This window comes from Jatropha curcas, chromosome 6 (assembly GCF_041381405.1).
Source record: "Jatropha curcas cultivar XTBG-Jc1 chromosome 6, XTBG_Jcur_1.0, whole genome shotgun sequence".
In the NCBI taxonomy this organism is placed as follows: Eukaryota; Viridiplantae; Streptophyta; class Magnoliopsida; order Malpighiales; family Euphorbiaceae; genus Jatropha; species Jatropha curcas.
In genome coordinates this window covers 29626654-29648781 of record NC_143156.1, presented here as the reverse complement: position 1 = coordinate 29648781, position 22128 = coordinate 29626654, and the positions used below count along the sequence as shown (strand labels likewise).

At 34.9% G+C, this 22128-nt stretch overlaps 2 protein-coding genes across 2 annotated transcripts; one reads left to right on the top strand and one right to left on the bottom strand.

Annotated features, from left to right (window-relative positions):
* The first annotated feature begins 84 nt into the window (after positions 1–84).
* Positions 85–10888, top strand: LOC105648813 (uncharacterized). The gene is given in 22 exon segments (XM_089723279.1): positions 85–118; positions 209–246; positions 621–674; positions 857–948; positions 1074–1177; positions 1476–1551; positions 1997–2453; positions 4162–4491; positions 4898–5077; positions 5180–5278; positions 5371–5443; positions 6366–6493; positions 6613–6907; positions 6993–7210; positions 7290–7414; positions 7572–7689; positions 9426–9481; positions 9596–9689; positions 9774–9963; positions 10046–10114; positions 10196–10296; positions 10375–10888. Coding segments are annotated over 22 exon segments (3069 nt in total). The 3' UTR covers positions 10513–10888.
* Positions 10889–11072: 184 nt separating this feature from the next.
* On the bottom strand, positions 11073–13312 carry LOC105646050 (putative serine/threonine-protein kinase-like protein CCR3). The gene is made up of 2 exons (XM_012231822.4): positions 12888–13312; positions 11073–12783 (listed from the first exon to the last, which is right to left on the bottom strand). Exons 1-2 carry the CDS (start codon positions 12984–12986, stop codon positions 11212–11214), a joined length of 1671 nt encoding a protein of 556 aa, XP_012087212.3. The 5' UTR covers positions 12987–13312; the 3' UTR covers positions 11073–11211.
* Positions 13313–22128: the final 8816 nt, after the last annotated feature.

Here is a 22128-nt window from a genome sequence, read left to right as displayed (position 1 = left end):
TCATCTTCTTTATACAAAGGCCTTGTCTCATTATCAAAAACCCATTGCCCTGTAAAAAGATCACATTCTTCTGGTGGCAATTCAATGTCATCTTCTTCTTCATCTTCATCAATTACAGGCAACTCAAATTTCTGTTCATCGTCTTTAACTGCAGCAATAATGGAATTATTGGGATTTTTATCAGATTCTCGAGTTTCTTGATCGTGAGGTTCTTCAAGCGAAGTTCTTGAACTTAAAGAAGAAACGGTAGTTTCTTGAACTGAGTGTTCACGTTTTAATGGCTCTTCTTGAATTTCATGATTTTTTGGCCAAGAAAAAGGAAATTCTGCCATGGACTTAACGTCTTCATTATACATGAAGACTCCAAAGAGAAAAACAGAGAAAACCACAAAAAAAACAGAAAGGAAATTTTCTAGTATAAAATTGAGGTTGTTAGTTGAATATGACTAAGGGGTGCCATTTGTAATCGATTGCTCCGAGTAATAAATTATCCACAGATATCCCTTGTTGAAGCTCTTGAATATGGTTAAGTGAAGCTTCTTGCTAGTCATCATTATGTGCTTCTTAGTTTGGCAATTTTGAGTGCAATATACTGAGCTTTTTTTTTGTACATTTTACAGTTCCTACAAAACCAAGGTTTCCTAGCCAGCATCACTGCTGAAAATGAGATTCTGGTAATTTCATTCGTTGAAGATATGGTTGTTGAACACTGTTTTACTGCTAGCTATTATTTGCATTCTTGTTTCATGTCTTTAGCATCTGTATTGATTTCTCTTTGTTTTGCATTTTTTAATGAGTCTTTTTACCCACACTAACTTATATGATTGGTTTATTAACAATTTTATGACGTTGGCAGGTGTGGGATTTAGAGCAAAGGCTACTGGTTTCTACTTTGCGATGGGAGTCAAATATAACAGCATTCTCTGTTATTTGTGGTCTGAGTTACATGTATAATACCTGGAAATAATAATATTATATAGTATTCCCACTTGGGATTTGACTTTATTGACTGCAAATGCATGTGAAATTTTAGTATAACTCGATTGATAAACTTTGTCACATCATCACTTTAGGTATGTCGGAGACGAGTATGGGATGGTGTCTGTGTTAAAATATGATGCTGAAGCCGCTAAAGTTGTACTACTTCCATATTATGTTCCTACAGATTCAATAGCTGGTAATTGTTTCATTTATTTGACTTGTTTGATTAAGTTTGAATAGAGTGCCTCCCCTTCAAATTCAATGGGTGTCTTCATTTATCAGTACTTCAGCTTCATTCAAGTATCAGTTTTCAGATTAATTCCTTTTAAATTGATGATTAGTTACTGCTAAGGTTGTGATTTTCATGGTACAATGTGGCATGGTGTTAATTTTTGTCTTACTTTGTAGTCACCTCGTTGTGTACATGTGCACATGCGCTTACCTGCTTATTTCTGTATTGTTACTTGGTCTCACATTTTTGTTTAATTTCACAGAAGCATCTGGGATGTCCTCCCCTAATCATCACTCTGTTGTTGGACTTCTCCCTCAACCTGCATCTCGAGGAAATAGGCAAGACAAACTTCTTTTCAATGTTTTTCTTCCCAATATAAAAATAATATTTTCCTGGTTTTTATAAATTTGACTGATTACAATTTATCTACTAGCATTGAACATAGTAATCTTCTGAGATAATAAATATCTGCATAGAGGCATATGGGACTGTATACTGCTCTTTAAGCTAACATGTGACTCAATAAATGTGGACTGGTAATTATGCTATTGCTTTAGAAAAAGTTTTGTTGGAGCAGGTTCTATAAACAGAGATTCAGACTACACAGACATACACATATCAGAGGAATTCTGTCATTTATCCTGTGTGTGTGTGTGTGTTATGTTGCACGCATGTCCCTATATATATATATATATATATATATATATCTGGATACTTTTTCTGGGAATGCACCCATATTAATCTTCTTCTTGATGCACTTCAAAGAATTTCTATCCTTTACAGGTTGTTGATTGCATATGATGATGGATTGATTATTCTCTGGGATGTTTCTGAAGATAAAGTTATTCTAATTAAAGGCAACAAAGATCTTCAATTGAAGAGTAAAACACTGGCTGGTTTTCGCAAAGGCATGGGAAATAACCTTTCTGATGATATATCAGAATATGAAAGGGTGGAGAAAGAAATAAGCTCTCTGTGTTGGGCATCTACTGATGGCTCTGTTCTGGCTGTTGGTTATGTTGATGGAGATATAATGTTGTGGAACCTATCAGCTACTGCTTCTGCAGATGAGAAAGCTGAAAATTTATCGAAGGATGTTGTTAGGTTGCAATTATCTTCAGCCGAAAGAAGACTCCCAGTCATTATTTTGGATTGGTCTGGAAAAGGTTCAAGTGATGATTGTCGTGGTCAACTTTTTATAGATGGTGGAGATGCAATTGGGTCTGAAGAGGTTCTAACGGTGGGGATTTCCAACTCAGATTAGGTTACAATTTTTGAAAGCTAATATTTTCTAATAGAAATCATCAGGAAGTACGCCTTATATCATTATTTGTATTAACAATTCCCTTTCAAGTATTGGTTCCTCCTCCTCAAATATCGGCATTAGTGAGAGTCAATGGAGAGATAAGGGTGACTGTAATTCTTGGAGAGAAAAGGGTGGAGACTCTCAACAAAAAATCTCAGTCAAAGGACAAATATTGTGTGATAACGTAGTTCTACCGGTAACCAGTTCAAGTTCAAAATGTGTTCCGCAAGATCCTCTAAAAACTCAACCACTGCAAGATTTTTCTGGAAAATCAAACTTTGCATGATCTTTAGCAAAATTCAGAGGCAAGCTCCGGGAGATTTGGTTGGTTTCTGTTTCAAGTTTGAGATTGATTTTATCTTATCTTTAGTCTCTGTTTTCTGTATAAATAGTCTAGATACTAAGCTTAATAAAATATCAAGGTTTTGTTTTTTGTTTTTGTATCCACGTTCTCAGTACTTAATAAATCCATTTTATTTTTCAGTTTTTTCACAATTTGTGGCTACCTAAAATCCTAAGATGAATGCTAAGGAATTTAATTTCATTGGGGAAACAGTTGCGGGGTGTAATTCGAGGCCTAATAAAAAAATAGACAAATCATTGTCATTTTTGAAATTTTGATGAGAGCTTTTAGATGCAGCAACCCTCAGATGCCAAAAATCTCTTACACATTTCATCAAACAATTCATAAGCTATATATATTTTCCTTTCACTAGAATACTCATTGATCATGGATTATACAACTAGGAAGCATCCCATCAAGCTGCATCTTCTTCTACAACTCAAAGCTTTTAAGCGCTTTCTAGAGAAGGCGTTGATCTTAACTGTACAACTATATTGATTAGCAACTGAACCTGGTTGAATGGAAAACAGCTTGCTCTCTAGAGCAGGATTGAACATAAAGATCAACTGTTGTCTTGTAAAAGAGGGACTGGTTGTTGGGCTTTGATTAGGTTAGAGATGGATTATTTTAGATGGAAGAAAAGAGATTGACTTGGTGAAGAAGAGGAGATTTGATTACGTTAGTTAGAGAATGGGAGATTCAGTTTGAGGTTTAGCATCTAATGGTGATATAGAGGAGAGGAAGAAGGAGTGGGGAAGAGAGAGGGGGAGGGAAGAGGGAAAAAGATAGGAAACACCAATTTAAAGTGTTTTACTTATTAAACTTGATCTGTTGGTTAAATTGCAACTAATCTGGCTAAAATTCTTGTAATTTTAAAGGTTTGGACAAAATTGGAAAAAAATGTAAGGATTTTTATTTTTTGGTTTATTAGGCCATAATTTATGTCTGAATTTGTCTGAGGTATAAGGAAAGGAGGTCATGTACTGAATGGAAATCAGTGTAATACAGCATAAAAGCTTTTGCGTACTTTCCTAATATGCCAATGTGGTACTCTGTTTACACAATTTTCTTCTGTGCATATTTTGTTTTCTATATTTAGTTAGTGTTTTATAAATTACAATGTTGTTATAGTCTATTTCAGTACCCGTGCTAGTTTTTCACATCTTCTGTTGTGGCAAGATTTTAGATTTCTCATTAATTTAATAATTAAATCCAACAATTAGTCTCCTAGTCATTTTGTTTTTAAATTTGTTCAGCTTTTTTGATGTGCATATTCTATTAACAATACGTCTCTTACAGATAATAAGCATTGATTGGTCTTCTGGGATAGAAACCATTGAGTGCATTGGGCGCATAGATCTTACTCTTAATGGCTCTTTTGCTGATATGGTTTTATTACCAAGTGATGGTGTTAGCAAAACCAAAGGCACCTTAATATTGACAAATCCCGGACAGCTGCATTTCTATGATGGTGCTTGCTTAGCTTCCTTAATGTCCCAGCAACAGAAACAAAATTCTGTTTCTTCAGTGCAGTATCCCGTGATCATACCAATTGCTGAACCCTACATGACTGTGGGAAAGCTGGGTTTGGTAAATGGAGTTGGGAAGTTCTCACAGGCTCTTTTTAAGGTATGCCATTCTTTTCTTCATCCCTCATTGCTGCACTATCAGGCGGTAGACAATCATGCCTCAGAGGCGGGCTAGGCTTAGAAGAAAATGAAAAGTATTTTCAACTTTCGTGATGTCTTATTTTGCATTCTATGAAGTGGGAAAGAAGTAAAGTTGTTTGTTGCAAAGTGGTCATTTAATTTCTACTTTCCTTGTATTTTTCCTAAGAATCATTTTCTTGCAAAAGCTTTCCAACTATCAATTGGAGTCTTGAGTTATCTTGTTGACTGGTTAGTCTCCACTCCAAAAGTACAAGTCACAAGTTCCAATAAATCTTTGTTTTCTATTATATTGGTATATTTAGTAAAGTTGTTTCTCCCACCCTTTTGGAATTTTTCTATTAGAAATTTTCTGCTGCAAACTTCAGGTAGCGCATACACCAAGAATTATGGATTGGCCTTTGACTGGTGGTGTTCGTAGCCAGCCTCTTGATGCTGAAAATTATCAGGTTGAGAGAGTATATGTAGCAGGTTACCAGGATGGATCTGTCGGAATATGGGATGCCACACTTCCAATTTTTCCACTTGTTTATGTTTTGGGGCCTGAGGTTAGTACTTTGTTACAGGTGAAAGGTTTCAATATTGTGGACTCACTATCTTTGCTTCTTTGACAATATTGATCAAAAGCCCAAATTTTCTTTTATGGACAGGTGAAAGGTATCAATATCGATGGTGCAAGTGCATCAGTATCTACATTGGAATTATGCTCGTTCACTTTGACTTTAGCTGTTGGCAATGAACTTGGTATGGTAAGACTTGAATTTTGTATGGGTGCCTTGTTTTTTACGGTTTTCAAGATTTGATGCGTGTAGTGATTGTATGTCTATTTGAGAGTATGTAGGTTCATCTATATAAGCTCACGGGGAGTGCAAATGAGACAAGTTTGCACATTGTCAAAGAAACTGAAAAGGAAGGTATCATATATCTTTGAATTTCTTTGCATTGGATATCATGTGTCTTTATTAGTGAATTTCATTTAGAAAACATTTTTCAGAAACTTGAAACCGTTCTGACAAGTTTGGTTTTGAGAACTCATTGAGGAATTACTGACCATGAGATATTGGAGAGTTGGTGTTTAATATTCTTAGACAGATCTAATAGCTAAATAAGATTTAAGCAGCTGTCATGCCATGGCACAATGGTACCATGTCATTATGGAGCATTTATAGGACGTCTAACTAAGAGCTACTTTTCTTTTCTTCATAACTATTACCACCAGAGAAGAGTTCCTTGTACATCTTGAAAAAAAAAAAAAAGAGAGAGAAACAGAGAAAGCACTGTACCCATTTCTTAATCACTCATCCGAGCAACCATCGAAGCTTGGTTGATCAGCCATTGAACCTATAATTGCTAGTATAAGTTATAGAGACTTTGAAGTTAAATTCATTAAAATGTTTGCCAATAACATTCAAAAGACAATGTTGTTCCACACCCAATGCTCTCACATAACATATTTGGTGCTCTCTAAATTATATTTTTTTGTGAAGAAGTTTAAGAACAGTTGTGAGGTTTCTTTCTGAAGATTGGATAATTTGTGTGTGTATTTTCCTTCTTTTAATGTTTGTTTCGGATTAGCTGGTTCATCTTACAACAAACTTGAACTAAGCAGTAAGATTTCATTGGGGATTTGTTGCTGAATTTCTTCTTTCTTTTGCCAACAGTGGATGATATAACAACTAGAACTAATGTATTTTGCACTGGCGCTAGATAAGTTGCTAATTTGTTTGCCAATGACATTAAATCAAAGTTATTTTGTGGTGTCTGATGATATGTTGACCAACAATGCATGACATTTTTTCTTCTTGTCATCTTAATTACTTATTGGTAATTGTGCAGTCCACACTTTGCACCAAGGGGATGGGCCTCAATGCACAGCTGTCTTTTCCTTCCTCAATTCTCCTATATGCACCTTACTGTTTGCAAGTTTTGGAACTAGACTTGCTGTGGGATTTCAATGTGGCACGGTAGGAATCATCTGTTTTTTTTTTCCTCTCATCTCATTAGTCTTAGCTGAATTGTCACCTGATAAGCCAAGATGTTAAACAAATGAGTCTGAAGGAGATTTTTCAATTTGATATTTCAGGTGGCAATGCTTGATTTAAGTACATTGTCAGTGTTATTTCTTACTGACACTGTACCCAACTCTAGGTCACCTATTAAGTCTCTGGCTATGAAATCGTTTTCCAATACTGTCAGTGTAATAAGTAATTCAGAGGACGTTGAATCCAAAAATAAGGCAGATCATATGAAGTCAGAAGTGTTCATTGTGACAGAAAATGCACATATTGTTGTTCTAGATGACAATACTGGGAGGATAGTCTGCTCTCAATCATTACAATCTGAAAAGGAATTGACTGTAATTTCTATGCATATCATAGGTGAGTATTTTTCATCTGGGCAGAGACTAAATTTTTTTTTCTGCCTTCAAGTTTTTTGTGGATTTCTGAGAAACTTTCTATGCAGAGAGTGGCAGCGAAAAATATTCAATTAACTTGACCCAGAAAAATGGAACCCAAAGTGAACCGGATCAAAGAAATGCTAACTCCGGAAGTACTTCACTTAAACTTGACGGTGAAACCTCTGACAAAACAGCCTATTCCAGGCAGAACATTGAGAATTTTCTTCTTCTGGTTTGTTATGAGGATGCATTGCACTTATACTCTATGAAATCTCTGAAGGAGGTACTTTTGATAATACTCATTTTTATTTTCAACATTTTTGTATCTCCTATTTCCGACAAGTGAAACTTTCTCATTTTAGGGCGATAGGAATCCCATTCACAAGGTGGACCTTTTGAAACAATGTTGTTGGACTACAACCTTCAAGAAGGATGAAAAAGAGTGTGGGCTCATTCTCTTGTATCAGACCGGAGTGATTGAAATAAGGTAAAGCACTCTTCGTACCTTTGGTTAATTTGATTGTGCATAATGGCAAAACATGATTGTATCTGACCTTTAGTGGAAATCGATGTCCTTGTTAATCTCACTACTAGTAATTGATAACAAGAAATCAGTTTTGAAATGGATGCAAATTGTTTGGCAGGTCTCTGTCAGATCTTTAAGTGGTGGGAGAAAGCTCTTTAATGTCAATTCTGAGGTGGAACTTTAAGACTAACATGGATAAGACAATATGTTCAAGTGATACCGCACAAATAATGCTGGTTTGTCCTTTTCTTTTCCTTCTTTGAAATTGATTAGTTCTTTCATTTTTTTCTATAATCAGGACCAGGGAAGATCCTGATTTATGATTGCCTGAATTATCTTCATGAATTTCATAGAGCTCACGGTGCTTTCTTTCTGTGTCTTGCTTTTTTCATGAATTAAATAAATAAAATGTCATATACCAATATTTGAACTCAATAAATTTGAAAATTAGTATGCCACTACTTAAAGGACTATTCATTTGAAACTTGATGAGATATCTCAATACTCTGCACTTTCTATACTTGTGTTCTCTAATTTGTCTTGACTTTTACACTTTTGGATATTGGAAATGTTTTTCTCATCTGTTCTTAAGTGTGGAATGAAGTTTTTAGCCTCAAAATCTACATGAAAACCTGCTAATATGATATACAATATAAATATTTAGTGCTGGAGCCATGTGGACCACTTGTAGTCTCAAGGCGGTTGTATTGATTAGATTGATTCTCACCTTCATATCTTTACATGTGGTGAGGGTGGCCAGGTAAGTTTGGCTTGGGTGTAGATCTTCCCCTTTTGGATAATGAAAAAACATGAATTGGGCTTCATGTTAACTACATGGCTGCATGGAAACTTGAATATAGGAAAATTTCCGGGAGAAAATGTCTTTTTAGGTAGGTAACTGAAATTTTATTGCGAAAACCAACCCAGTTGTAGGAGTTTTCCTGTATACAAGAATCAATGAGAAAATGCTTCCCTGTTTAATAAATCTCACCAAATTAGAGAAAAAAACCTTGTGCATGAAACTTCCCACTCTCCACACTTTTTAAATAGAGCAAGGAGACAAACCAGATCACACTGGTTGGCGCAGAAGTTTCTGTTTTTAAAACCATTATCCCTATTGTTTTGTTTACAATACAATACCATCTTGGAATACCTCATAGTATTCTTCCACTAGTACATTGAGCAAAATTGTTCATAGTTATAATTGGTAAAATAAGGAAGACAGGATAATGTGGGAAACTGATCGGTATTTTCACAGTTTATGCATGCTGCCTTATAAAATTAAAATATTGGAAATTGATGAAATAGACAGGCTGGAGGGAGTAATTCATATATCATTGTTGATTATTTCCATCCTCACCTGTTTTTTCAATGGAGTTCAGCAAACCCGTATGAGTGAGTGAGTGAATGAAAACCAATTGAGTTGGATAACTACAATTCACTATGTACAAAAACACAATTGTCAGTGCCCATATAGGTTTCAGGCTCTTGGTCTAATTCTAAATATTTGTGAAACTTGAGCTTAAATGAAAATAATTGATGAAATATAAGGCTCAAAATAATTGAAACAGCTCCTGACAAATAGGATGATGAAGGTGTGCAAATTTATGAATGTTTTGCCAAACTTATTCCTGAGACTGCATGTATCTTCTCATGTATTTGTAGGGCGTTTAGATCTAAATGTGCTCCAGAGTTTCATTTCATGTTTTTACATTGGAAGTTCTAGAATTTGTTTCCACAGATTGATATAATAGATGACTGGTAATATAGATTGCCCCTAGGACTTCCTTCCCATGTTTGTCATAATGCTACAAACTCATATATCAAGATTGCAGTAGCAGAAATCCTAGGTTGAGCAACATAATTTTTGAGTTCACTTTAGTGTATCAGTATTCATTTTAACATCATCAATTTGGATATTGTAGCTTGGCGATAATAACTAACTTGATTGGCTGACATTGTTATATTGTAGGTAAATGCATGTGAATTTGCTTCTGTTTCTCTTCTGGGCACTGAAAATAGCTTCAGGTTCTCTCTCTCTCTTCTCCCCCTGCATCCACATTTGCTATGCAGTTATAAGCCTTGAACTTTAATCATGAAGATCCATTTCTTTTTTCTAAAAGAATTCTTTGCTAATATTAGGATTCCAGAGTCATTACCTTGCCTTCATGATAAAGTCCTTGCTGCTGCTGTTGATGCCACTGTCAGCTTATGTCCTACTCACAAGAAAACAGAGGTTGAAGTTTATCTTTTGGGCTCCCCGATCCTTATCTTTCTTTTCACATTGCGTCTGAATAATCCTTTAGTTTTGTGGCAACAGGGTGTTTCCTCTGGTATTTTGGGGGGTTTCATTAAGGGCCTGCAAATGGGCAAAGTGCAGCACAGTGCAGATCCTCCTGAAGTTTGTAAGGATACCTTTGCGCATTTAGAGAGCATATTTTCTTATCCTCCATTCTTAAAGCCTTCACTGGACTTCTCAGATGACCAGAAAGTTCCGGATCTAAGCATAGGTTCTTTACCTGCTTCACCCATCTTCTTTTGTTCCCATCTGTATTGTCTTTTTCGCCCCTCATTGCTGCTGTTTTGTTGCAGATGACATTGATTTTGATGAACCTCTTGTTGTCTTGCCCTCATCAGAGGCAAATAAGAAAGATACAAAATGTTTGACCAAAACCTCCTCATACTAAGGTATGTATTTTAACTTATGAATCGTGCTTAAACAATCTTCTTGTTGCTCTGCAGCTAAAGGAACAGAAAAGGAAAGATTATCTGAGGGCGCATCTTCTGATTCAGAGCCAAGACTTAGAACAGCTGAAGAAATTAAAGCTAAATATAGGAAGGAGGTAATCTATAATATGAATAATCTCACTGGATTAATTTTGCGGCTTATATTTTTCTGACATGGTTGTCAATTTTCCAAGGATACTACTGCTGCAGCTGCACAAGCGAAGGACAAGCTTGTAGAACGCCAGGAAAAGCTTCAGGTAGAGTTTCTCGTGGTGTCTTTTTTGTATAGTTTATCTCCTAAAAATATTCAAGCAGCTTATCTTTTTTTTTAACCTGTTGCTGTTGTTGTTTCTTTTATGCATTTTGTCAAACACTCGGCTTGTGAATCATTCAAAAGCAGATTTTGAAAGCTAAAATTGCACTGTATATGCATGTGAAAAGTTGCATTTACCCCCTTGGGATCATTTTAATTGTATCCTAAGGATGCAAGTTTATAGCTCTGATGAAGATTATATTTTTCATATTTTTCACAGAATTAGCTGCATTATTCTGTGAAAATACCCGAGTCTGATCATTTTTTAATCTCGTCTTATTTTTCACTTTCCCCTGACCGTCCCCTCTTCGAGAGAAACTTTTCGATGAGTTGTTATTTCGCATATTGACAAGTGGGACATGACAAAGAAAGCTACCATAATAGCTTCTTGAAGCTCCAAGGGCTAGAAAATTATTTATGTGATGCAACTAATGTCTTTATTATTTTGTTCAGGCATGCATTTTATCAAAAGATTTACTGGTAAGTCAATAAAATTACTTAAAAAAAATTAACTTTAAATAGTTTGTTTCTTTGAAGCATTTTATCAAACACTTTACTTGCAAATCCTTGTGAAGTCGATTTCGAAAGCTAAATTTTATAGGAAACTGCAACGGAAATGTCTTGACATTGTTTAAGAAGAGAAATACATTAAGTTGAAACAACCTCCTTATCAACTACAATCTGTTTCTTCATTCAATGAAATTTATATTTGTGACCTTCAATGAATAATCTCTGGAAATCTTGGCATAGAAATATAATTTGAGAGAGCTCGATCCCAATTAGCAACAATGTCAGTCATAGTTGGCATATCTCTCCCTTTGGAAGTCACACATCGAAGTGCAGTCTTGAACACCAACTTCACGGCGTCTTTGTCATCAAGCACTGGCCGGCCAACCCTACGATCTAAAACCTCATGCAAAACCTTATCCCAAGCCTCATCATTAAGTGCGACTGTACCATCAAGCTCTTGCCGGGCAACCCTAGCATCTAAAACGTTATGGAACTTAATAATATTGTTTATAAAATACACAAGTTCTCTTGACTTTCCTCGTTCAAAATCATAAAACATAGCTTCCTTTCCGGTCAGTAGTTCTAATAATACCACACCAAAGCTATAGACATCCGTGTCTGTGGTTAGTACATCTGAATCATAACCAATAAAACCATGAGATATTTGAGAGTCAGGATCCATCAATGACAATCCAAAATCAGAAACTCTTGCTTTCCAGTTTAAATCGAGCAAAATATTAGAAGATCTGAGATCTCCGTGAATTATCGGTGCTTCTGCATATTTGTGAAGATACTCGATTCCTCTAGCAATATCTAATGCAATCTTTATCCGTATTTTCCAAATATTGAACTCACTACTACTAATGTTTTCATGTAAATGGAAGGACAAACTGCTGTTATTCATATACTCATAAACTAAAAGTCTCTCGCTGCTGTCTACACAATATCCAACAAGCCCAACCAAATTCTCATGGCAAATTCTTGACAAAACCGCTAATTTAGATATAAATCCATTTTCGTCCTCTTGAAACCAGCTACTATTTCCATTCTCGTCCTCTTGAAACCAGCTACTATTTGCCCCCCCAATGTTCCCTCTTTTAATTGCAACTTCACGACCATCTAATTTGCCCCTATAAACAACACCAACGCTTCCTTCACCAATCTTGTTATTTGGTGAGAAGTCATTGGTGGCAGCTTTTAGCTCGGCCACAGTAAAGGTTGTCCCCCTATTCTGTGGGACAGACTGGGTTGAAAGTGCGGTTGACTGGGTATTCTGTGGTGGTTGGATTGACACAGTACTCAGTGGTGGTGGTGGGATTGACTCATTACTCGGTGGTTCTAGTAGGATTGACTCAGTATTCTGTGGGATGGGCTGCCTTATTTCTGGTGAGTCACTTGGCTGTCTTTGGGAAGGATTGGCTGTTGCTGAATACAATCGAACACAGGCAAAAAGAGTAGGCCACAAATTTATCCTGATAGGATCATCGACATGTCTAGACAAAAAAATAAAATATGCTATTGACGTAATAACACATTCAACTATATCACAAATGAATTCAATATCAGGTTTTCTTAGTAAACACCTCCATCTCAATTCAACTCGCCCTTGTCGACGCTTGCAAACAAGCAAAATGATTGAAATGATGAAGGTTATGTAAGAAATTACCATATTAAGCAATCCATACACAGGGTGTTCCGGGGAAGATAGCTGACCAAAAAAAACAGTTACAAGCTTGAGGATGAAGTTGACGAAGAGAAAAAGTCGCTTCAGGGTAATAGCCTGTTGGAAAATGCCAATATACATATATAGTAGTTGCTGAAAGAAACACACACGCGCGCACACAAATATATATAACTGATAAAATGTATACGTATTTAATTTACCTTCCGATTGAAATTACTGCCAAGTTCATACTCATTTTCATTTTCAACATGTATGGACACGGATTCAGGCCTGCGACTACTCGCTCTGTTTCTGATCATCTCGGAGGAGAACCACAAAACCAGAAGCAGCTCTCTTTCCTCACTCTTAGATCTAAGACTAGTATAAAAAGAAAAAACAAACCAGCAAACCTAAGTGGTTATATCTTGCAGAAGAACCACAAAACGAACCTTCCTCATATAATAAAAAAAGTAAAAAGATTAGTATAAAAACAAAAACAAAGCAGAAAAATATAAGTCATTGCATTATAACTTTTTTATAAGTGTGGAAACACAGCTTTGATTGATTTCTCCGTGTGGACCTGAACTCTAAAGAAAATGGATCGAACTCTAAGGTATAGTCAAGGTATAAGCATGCTCAACAACTCTACTAACTTTGAATTTTGTGTCTGATGTTGGACAAAAGCTCCATATTTGACTATGGAAGCTTTTCAGGATACGAAATTATTTTCTTCATTATTTATTTCAGGCATTTTTGTTGAAATTTTTGGGAAGAAAAAATAGAAATGCACAAAATGATTAATAATGTTTTGCACTTCGTTAAATTAACAAAAGAATATGTCTATTTATCGACTTATAAGTGAATCAAATAAGACCTAAAAATACTCTTAAAAATTATTAATCTTAATAATAAAAATATCAAATTTTATGTAAAAATAACAAACTTTAGTGGGTACGTTATGACTCTCTCTCTCCCCGTGTGGACCAAATGAATGGGACACGAAGAAGAGTAAAAAATAAAAGAAAATGGACCAAAATTCTACTAATTTTATTATCGACAGAATTTGGTGTATGATATTGGGCAAAAGCGCCCTATTTGACCATAGAAGAGTTGAAATCATGAATTTTCTTTACTTAATCTATTTATTGTTATACATATATACACATAAAACAAAAAAATAATAATAAAAAAATGGAAATAACCCATACAGCTAAATATGTTCACAGCTAAATAAGAATCGAAATGGGTCTTTTTCAATTGGAAATTTTGCACACCCCCACCTTCACAACCTAATCAGTGATATCAACGTAACATTTTATCTCAGTCCCATCAAATCAAAACTAAAGTTAAACAATTAAGCAACTGTAATTATAATATGTTCATCCCATTTCTGTTTGGCATCTTTGCCTTTTATGGTACATCAGTTTTCAAGGGATATGAAATTTCACATCACCTAAAAGTGGACGAAACTACAATTCTTATAAAGATCAAATCTTATATTTTGATTTCCTCCAAGATTTCCTTTTTTTTTAAAAAAAAAAAAAAAAAAAAAAAAAAAAGCAAAGTTATTCTACTATATCAATTACCAAATTAAATAAACCTAAAAAATAAATTAAAAAGGAGGTTGTGGTAGGGTTGTTATCGGATTAACGACATATTTTTCTCTCTAAAAGGATCTAAATTTTCTGAATTCTCTAATAAATAAAGTCTGGTTGGACCAATTAATGAAAAAATTTATTTAACCTTTGGGTTTTTGCCCATAAACTGCTGATTTTCAGATTCTCCTCACTAGAGATATTTATTTTATCCAACCTAATCCAGTTGGGTAAAATTCGATCAATTTATAACTATGGTGGGTACGGATATATACCATATGATTGAGCTGACCCGAACCAGCCCAATCTCTTTTTTAGATCAAGTCTCTCTCTCTCTCTCTCTCTCTCTCTCTCTCTCTATCTGGCTTCGTTTTGTTCTCAAATTATTGTCGGTGACTTTTCATTGGTGGAGGAATGCTCTTTTCATTGATTTCTCCACCTATGTACTGGTTTTCTTTGATTAAATTTTAGTTTTAAGGAATTAATTAATTTCCCAAATTATATCGTCCCTTATTTTCCTTTTTTTTTTTTTTGAAATAATTAATTAGTATGAAATATTAATTTCTACAAATTACATAACTGTTCATAGTAAAGGTGGCCACGGTTCCGGTTCTAAAAAAACTGGAATCGGAACCAAACCGAAAATTTTCGGTTCCGGTTCCGGTACGGTATTAAAACCGATGGTTCCGATCGGTTTTCCAACCGATTTTTCGGCAAATCGCATAATTTTAAATTTTAAATTTTGAAGACCAGTTTTTAAAATTTAATAAATTTGTGAAAGTTATTTGTAAAAAAAATACACCTAAAAAATTAAAAAATGCTTCAATTAAATTTATTTTTTAAAGACTTGAACTTAATTATTTTTAAAAAAAAATTCTTCAACTGAATTTAATTTTTGTTTAAAAAAGTTTGACCATAATTTAAAAAAAAAAAAGGGCTTGAACATATCTATGCTCTTCAATTTTTACAAGCAAAATAATGAGACAAATAACGCACCCAACAATAAATGTAAAATAAAACTTCTTTTGTTTAAACCCAATTCAAGAATAGAGAAAAAAAACAGAGTAAGATCAAAATAACTAAACTTTGATGTAATAATAAAATAAATTGTATTCCAATTACGTGTTGGTCTAATTAGTCTTCTCATTTATATGAGGAATAAGAGGTTTTGTGTTCGAATCCTCCGACTACAATTGTTTTTATCAATTTAGTTAGTCAATGAAAAAAAGTACTCATATAATGCAGCTTATTTCAGCCCTTAAAAATCTCTAATGAATTAAAAAAATAAAACAAGTCTTACCGAAATAAATTTAAATTTATCTTTTAAGGTGAAAATTGATTTTGGCTTCATCAAATTGAATTGGCCAAATCAGCGGAAGCATTTACAGACTCGTATGCATAATAAATGTGTTAGTATTAAATTGAAAGACCTATTATTATTGAGTTGGAACTTGTAACAGGAAGATGTTTGGACAAGATCCGATTGATACTTAAATGAACTATTTAACATGTTCCATTGCAGAGTAGAGCATACGTGACCATAACTCAGCATTTATGGCAATGTCTGGAAAGCAAGGTGGTCCACTAAGTTGCAGGACTTGATCTTGAAGTGATGCATGTACGGAGATAATTATTTTAGAGGAATCAAATGAAATTTTTTAAGTTTTTAGAAGATTGAAATGCAACTTTCTGATATTGAAAGATTAAAATTTACTTATTCCATAGTAACAAATATTCATTTTATATTATTAAAAGAGCAAATACTGCAATTAAAGTAAAAGGAAGAGAGTAATTTATAATTTCAATTTCTTAGGTGGCAGATGTTGGATTTAATTTTTTATTGTGGGCTTAATATGTAAAATTAAATATGTACAGCAGTCTAATTGTAAAGTCAATTTCAAATGTGGTCTTGATTGTGAATAATTGACTATTGAGGTATCAACTAATTATAGATATTAAGTGTAGAGACCATTATATAATTCCTATTTCGTTAAAGGACCGAAATAGGAATTGTACTAACCCTACAGGTATATAAAGGTCGTGGTCCCCAGAGGAGTTGAATACGATTCAGTTTTACGTTCCTTTCGTATTGCTTCCGCTAAATCGATTCTTCAATTCTCTGGAAGGATGCAAACCTAATTTTATACATCAAGATCGACGAACAACGATGTCAGGTACGCAACCTTTTCTTATTCAATCTATTTTGTTGAATCTAGTGGTTTGCACGATCTAGGTTATTATTGAATTATTTGAGATTAATTCATAACAAGTGGTATCAGAGCCTTGTGCATAATTGCTAGATTTTAGATTGATTTTCGTATGTTTTTATTTGTTTACCCTACTGTTTACGGATTGAGGGTTTTGTTTAATTAAAAAAAAAAAAAAAATTCAGATCGTTTTTTGGTTGGCGGCGGACCTGTTATCGTTTTTGTTTTTAGGGTTAGGGATGGCAAATTACAGTTAGGTCCCTGGAAACTTTCGGTTTAGGCCTTTAAGTTTCTGTAATTTCGGATTAGGCCCCTAAGTTTCTGTAACTTCAGATTAGGCTCCTAATTTTCTGTAACTTCAGATTAGGCCCCTAATTTCCTGTTTTCTTTCGTCTAGACCCATGGATATATATTTAATTAAATTAGATCCCCAAAATTTATTTATTCAAATTTATTTAGTCCAATTTTATAACTTAGTCTCTAATTTAGTGACTTAAAGACTAGATTATAATTTTTTTTTAGGCTAAATAATTTTAGATTATTAAATATTTAGACAATCAATTCATTTAATTGCAATTGTTTTGTTTTAATTACAATTAAATGAATTAATTTGTCGACTTGAGATTAAAATTTGGAGTGATTAAGTCCCTATTCTGTTTGATATTTATTAAAATAAATTGATTTGATCAATAAGTCACCAAAGTGACCTCTATTGCTTGAATTGATTTAGTTTAGAATATTAGACAGGTGTATTAGAATTCGTTGCGGATAGTTAATCGGCCCAAAGGAAGGTTGCTATCTGGCTGAGTTTTGAATACATGTTTGGCAATAAATATATGATAATTGTTTGATTATTTTCCATGACAATGATATATCGGCCCAAAGGAAGATTTATTATTTGTCAGGACTATGTTATCAATATTTGATTGCTGTATTGAGATACTAATTACAAGTTAATGTTTTACATCCAAAGATGAGAATATTAATGTTGTGTCTGTATCTTATTTCCATTTTTAATCTCTACTTATGTGAATTGTTTCATTTGTGGATTGTGAGCTTATACTTATCTATTTGTTTATTTTCTCTGATGTCAGCTAACATGTCATTTAATCCTGATTGTGTCCCTAAACTTGAGGGATCAAATTTTGAGTCTTGGAAATCAGATATTATGATCTTTCTGGGCTGTATGGATTTGGATCTTGCATTCAGGATGGACGAACCTGCTCCTCTTACTGATACGAGCACTGATGTTCAAAGGGTTCAGTATGAGAAGTGGGAGCGTTCTAATCGCTTAGGTCTAATGATCATGCAGAAAGGAGTCCCAGAACATGTTCGAGACTCTGTCTCAGCTGAAAAGAACAATGCTCAAAACTATCTTGCCGAGCTGGAGAGGGCTTATGTCAAGAATGACAAAGCCGAAGTGGGAACACTTTTAGGAAAATTAACCTCCATGAAGTTTGCTGGCAATGGTGGTGTTCGGGAGCATATTCTTAACATGTCTCAGATTGCAAAGAGACTGAAGGCGCTGGGTATGGCTTTACCAGATGACCTTTTAGTCCATATGGTTATGAATTCTCTTCCTTCTCAGTATGGACAAATTAGGACTTCCTATAATTGTCAGCCGAATAAATGGACTCTTAACGAGCTCATTTCTCATTGTGTTGATGAGGAGGAAAAGATGAATTCTAACAAAAGAGAGAGTGCTCATTTTGTTTCTTCAGCTGGGAAGGGTAAGAACAAGAAAAGAAAGAGGCCTTTTGCAAAGACTGTTGAAAAGGCTATTGAGAAACCTGCTGCTGCTACTGCTGTAGATCCAGTACAAAAGAAGCCTTATGTGCCAAAATGCTTCTTTTGTGGAAAGACGGATCACTTGAGAAAGGACTGTCCTAAATTTGCTATTTGGCTTGCAAAGAGGGGTAAGTACCTTGTTTTAGTCTGTTGTGAAGTTAATTTAACTTCAGCTCCTAAAAACACTTATTGGATGGATTCTGGTGCTACCGCTCATATAAGTGTTTCATTGCAGGGCTGCCTCAACTACAGAAAGCCAACTGACGGTGAAAGATACGTCTATGTAGGAAATGGCGATCCGGTTGAAGTAGAGGCAATTGGACATTTTAGATTATGTTTAAGTACTGGTTATTTTTTGGATCTTATAGATACTTTTGTTATTCCCTCTTTTAGAAGGAATTTGATTTCTGTTTCCTTTTTGGACAAATCTGGTTTTCATTGTTCTTTTGGAGACAGTGTATTCACTTTATCTATGAATTCAAAAGTTTTGGGTACTGGTTGCTTGAATGAATGTGATAATCTATATATGTTAGACATTGATACTAGTTATCATGAATCCCTGCATGTTACTACAAGAGGTACCAAAAGAAAGTTGAATATTGATAACTCAGCTGTACTTTGGCATAGACGTTTGGGTCATTTATCCAAATCGAGAATTGAGCGTCTTGTTTCTGATGGTATCTTAGATACACTTGATTACACAGGTTTGGATTCTTGTATTGAGTGTATTAAAGGAAAACAGACTAAACAAAAGAGACTAGGTGCCATTCGGTCATCCAATGTTTTAGAACTGATTCATACAGATATTTGCGGTCCATTCCATATTGCAACTAGAGATGGCCAAAGATATTTTATATCATTCATTGATGACTATTCTCGTTATGGTTACTTATATCTCATTCATGAAAAATCTGAGTCTTTGGACGTGTTTAAATCTTATAAAGCCGAAGTTGAAAATCAACTAGGAAAGAAGATTAAATCTGTTCGATCTGACCGTGGTGGTGAATATTATGGTAAATATGACGGTTCAGGCGAACAACGTCCAGGACCTTTTGCGCTTTTCCTACAGGAATGTGGAATTGTCCCTCAATATACAATGCCTGGTACTCCCAGCATGAATGGTGTATCTGAGAGACGTAATAGGACTCTTATGGATATGGTAAGGAGTATGATTAGTCATTCTACTTTACCAGAGTCTCTGTGGGGTGAAGCGTTAAAGACAGCAGCTTATCTTCTCAATAGGATTCCATCTAAAGCAGTTGCTAAAACACCTTATGAACTTTGGACTGGACGTAAGCCTAGTCTAAAGCATCTTCATGTTTGGGGATGTCCAGCTGAAGCAAGGCCTTACAAGCCGAATGAAACAAAACTGGACTCTAAAACTATCAGCAGCTACTTTGTTGGATATTCTGAGCGGTCTAGGGGTTACAAGTTTTATAATCCTACTTCCATAACTTTTTTTGAAACGAGAATTGCAACATTTTTTGAGGATGTTGATTTTGGAGGGAGAAATAAAGAAAGAAACATTGTCTTTGAAGAGGAACCAAGTAAGGATGATTCGGTTCTCATTCCTTTTGTTGTTTCTGATAGCGTACAGACTCCAGTTGCTCCTGTCACTATTCAAGATCCAATTCAAGACAATGCTATTCTTCCTCAAGAATAAATTCAACAACCTCAAGAATTAGAGTCTGTTCAAATGCCTTTGAGGAGATCTACTAGGGAGAGAAGAAGTGCTATTCCAGATGATTATATAGTGTTTCTTCAGGAACATGAGGATACTGTAGACATGATAGATGATGATCCAGTTAGTTTCTATCATGCCATGCAGAGTTCTGACTCTCATAAGTGGATTGAGGCAATGAACGAAGAGTATAAGTCTATGCAAGACAATCAAGTTTGGGATCTTGTTCAATTACCTGAAGGAAAGAAACCCATTGGTTGCAAATGGATATTTAAAACCAAAAGGGATTCTCAAGGTAATGTGGAGAGATATAAAGCACGTCTTGTAGCAAAAGGCTTTACTCAAAAGGAAGGGATTGACTATAAAGAAACCTTCTCTCCAGTTTCTTCGAAGGATTCTTTTAGGACAATCATGGCCTTAGTTGCAAATCTTGATCTTGAGCTTCATCAAATGGATGTTAAGACTGCGTTTCTCAATGGCGACATTGATGAAACAATATATATGGTGCAACCAGAAAGTTTTATAATTGGAGATCCAAAACATCTGGTATGCAAATTAAAGAAATCCATTTATGGACTCAAGCAAGCTTCTCGTCAATGGTACTTTAAATTCAACCAAGTAATTGTCTCGTTTGGCTTTGAGGCAAATACTGTTGAAAATTGTGTGTACCATAAGTTCAGTGGGAGTAGGTTTATCTTTTTGGTCTTATATGTGGATGACATACTTCTTGCTACTAATTGTAAAGTCTTGCTACATGAAACCAAAGTTTTTCTTTCAAAGCATTTTGAGATGAAAGATTTAGGTGAAGCTTCTTTTGTTTTAGGGATTCAGATACATCGAGACCGTTCTCGAGGTATTCTTGGATTATCACAAAAGAGCTATATTGATAAAGTGCTCAAGAGATTTAGTATGCAGAATTCTAGACCATTGGATACCCCTATTGCAAAAGGTGATAAATTTAGTAATCAACAATGTCCAAAGAGTGAACTTGAAATTCAGGAAATGCAAAAGGTTCCTTATGCGTCAGCTGTAGGAAGTCTTATGTATGTTCAAGTTTGTACTCGTCCAGACATTTCTTTTATAGTTGGCATGTTAGGTAGATATCTCAGCAATCCAGGAATGGATCATTGGAAAGCAGCCAAAAGAGTCATGAGATATCTTCAGAGGACTAAGGGACATATGCTCACATATAGGAGATCAGATCAGCTTGAGATCATTGGGTATACTGATTCTGATTTCGCTGGATGCCAAGATAGTAGAAAATCCACATCTGGCTACGTTTTTCTATTGGCTGGGGTGCTATTTCTTGGAAGAGTGTGAAACAAACTCTAGTAGCAACCTCCACCATGGAAGCTGAATTTGTAGCATCTTATGAGGCATCCAATCAAGCTATTTGGCTGAGAAACCTTGTCACTGGGCTGCGTGTAGTAGGTGGAATAGAAAGACCACTGAAGTTGTATTGTGACAGCAAGTCAGCCGTTTTATTCTCCAACAACAACAGGAGCTCTTCTCGATCAAAACACATTGAGATTAAGTTCTTGGCTGTGAAGGAGAGGGTACAGAGTGGACAGATATCCTTAGAGCATATTGGAACAAACTCTATGATTGCGGATCCGCTTACAAAGGCAGTGATACCGAAAGTTTTCCATGAGCACACCGCTCATATGGGTATCGTTTTGTTTGAGACTGTCTAGTTTTAGTGGGAGTTTGCTCTTTATGCATACATTATGTTTTTTGAATGCTCTATTTTATTTTGGATATGTTTTATTATGAAATTTTGTTGAGTACTCATTTTGGTTGATGGTTACACTCTGTATTACTATTATTGTTTTGCTTGATCTCACTTTTGTTGGTGACCAGTTGGAAACAGACATGATGATCACATTGCATGTAGTTTTCATGCTACACTTCTATAATGAATCTATGTCATTTAGGGATATTGGTAGTGTAGTTGATGATGAACTTAGTCATGAGATCTATGGCGAATGTTTCTTCAGCTCTTTATCAATATAACTAATGGACGAGATTGTTTTTGGATACCTTGTATGACTGCGTTTGTTGAGCTCATTTTGGTGTATGTATTTTATTTAACATATGTTCGCCCAAGTGGGAGATTGTTGGATTTAATTTTCTATTGTGGGCTTAATATGTAAAATTAAATATATACAGCAGTCTAATTGTAAAGTCAATT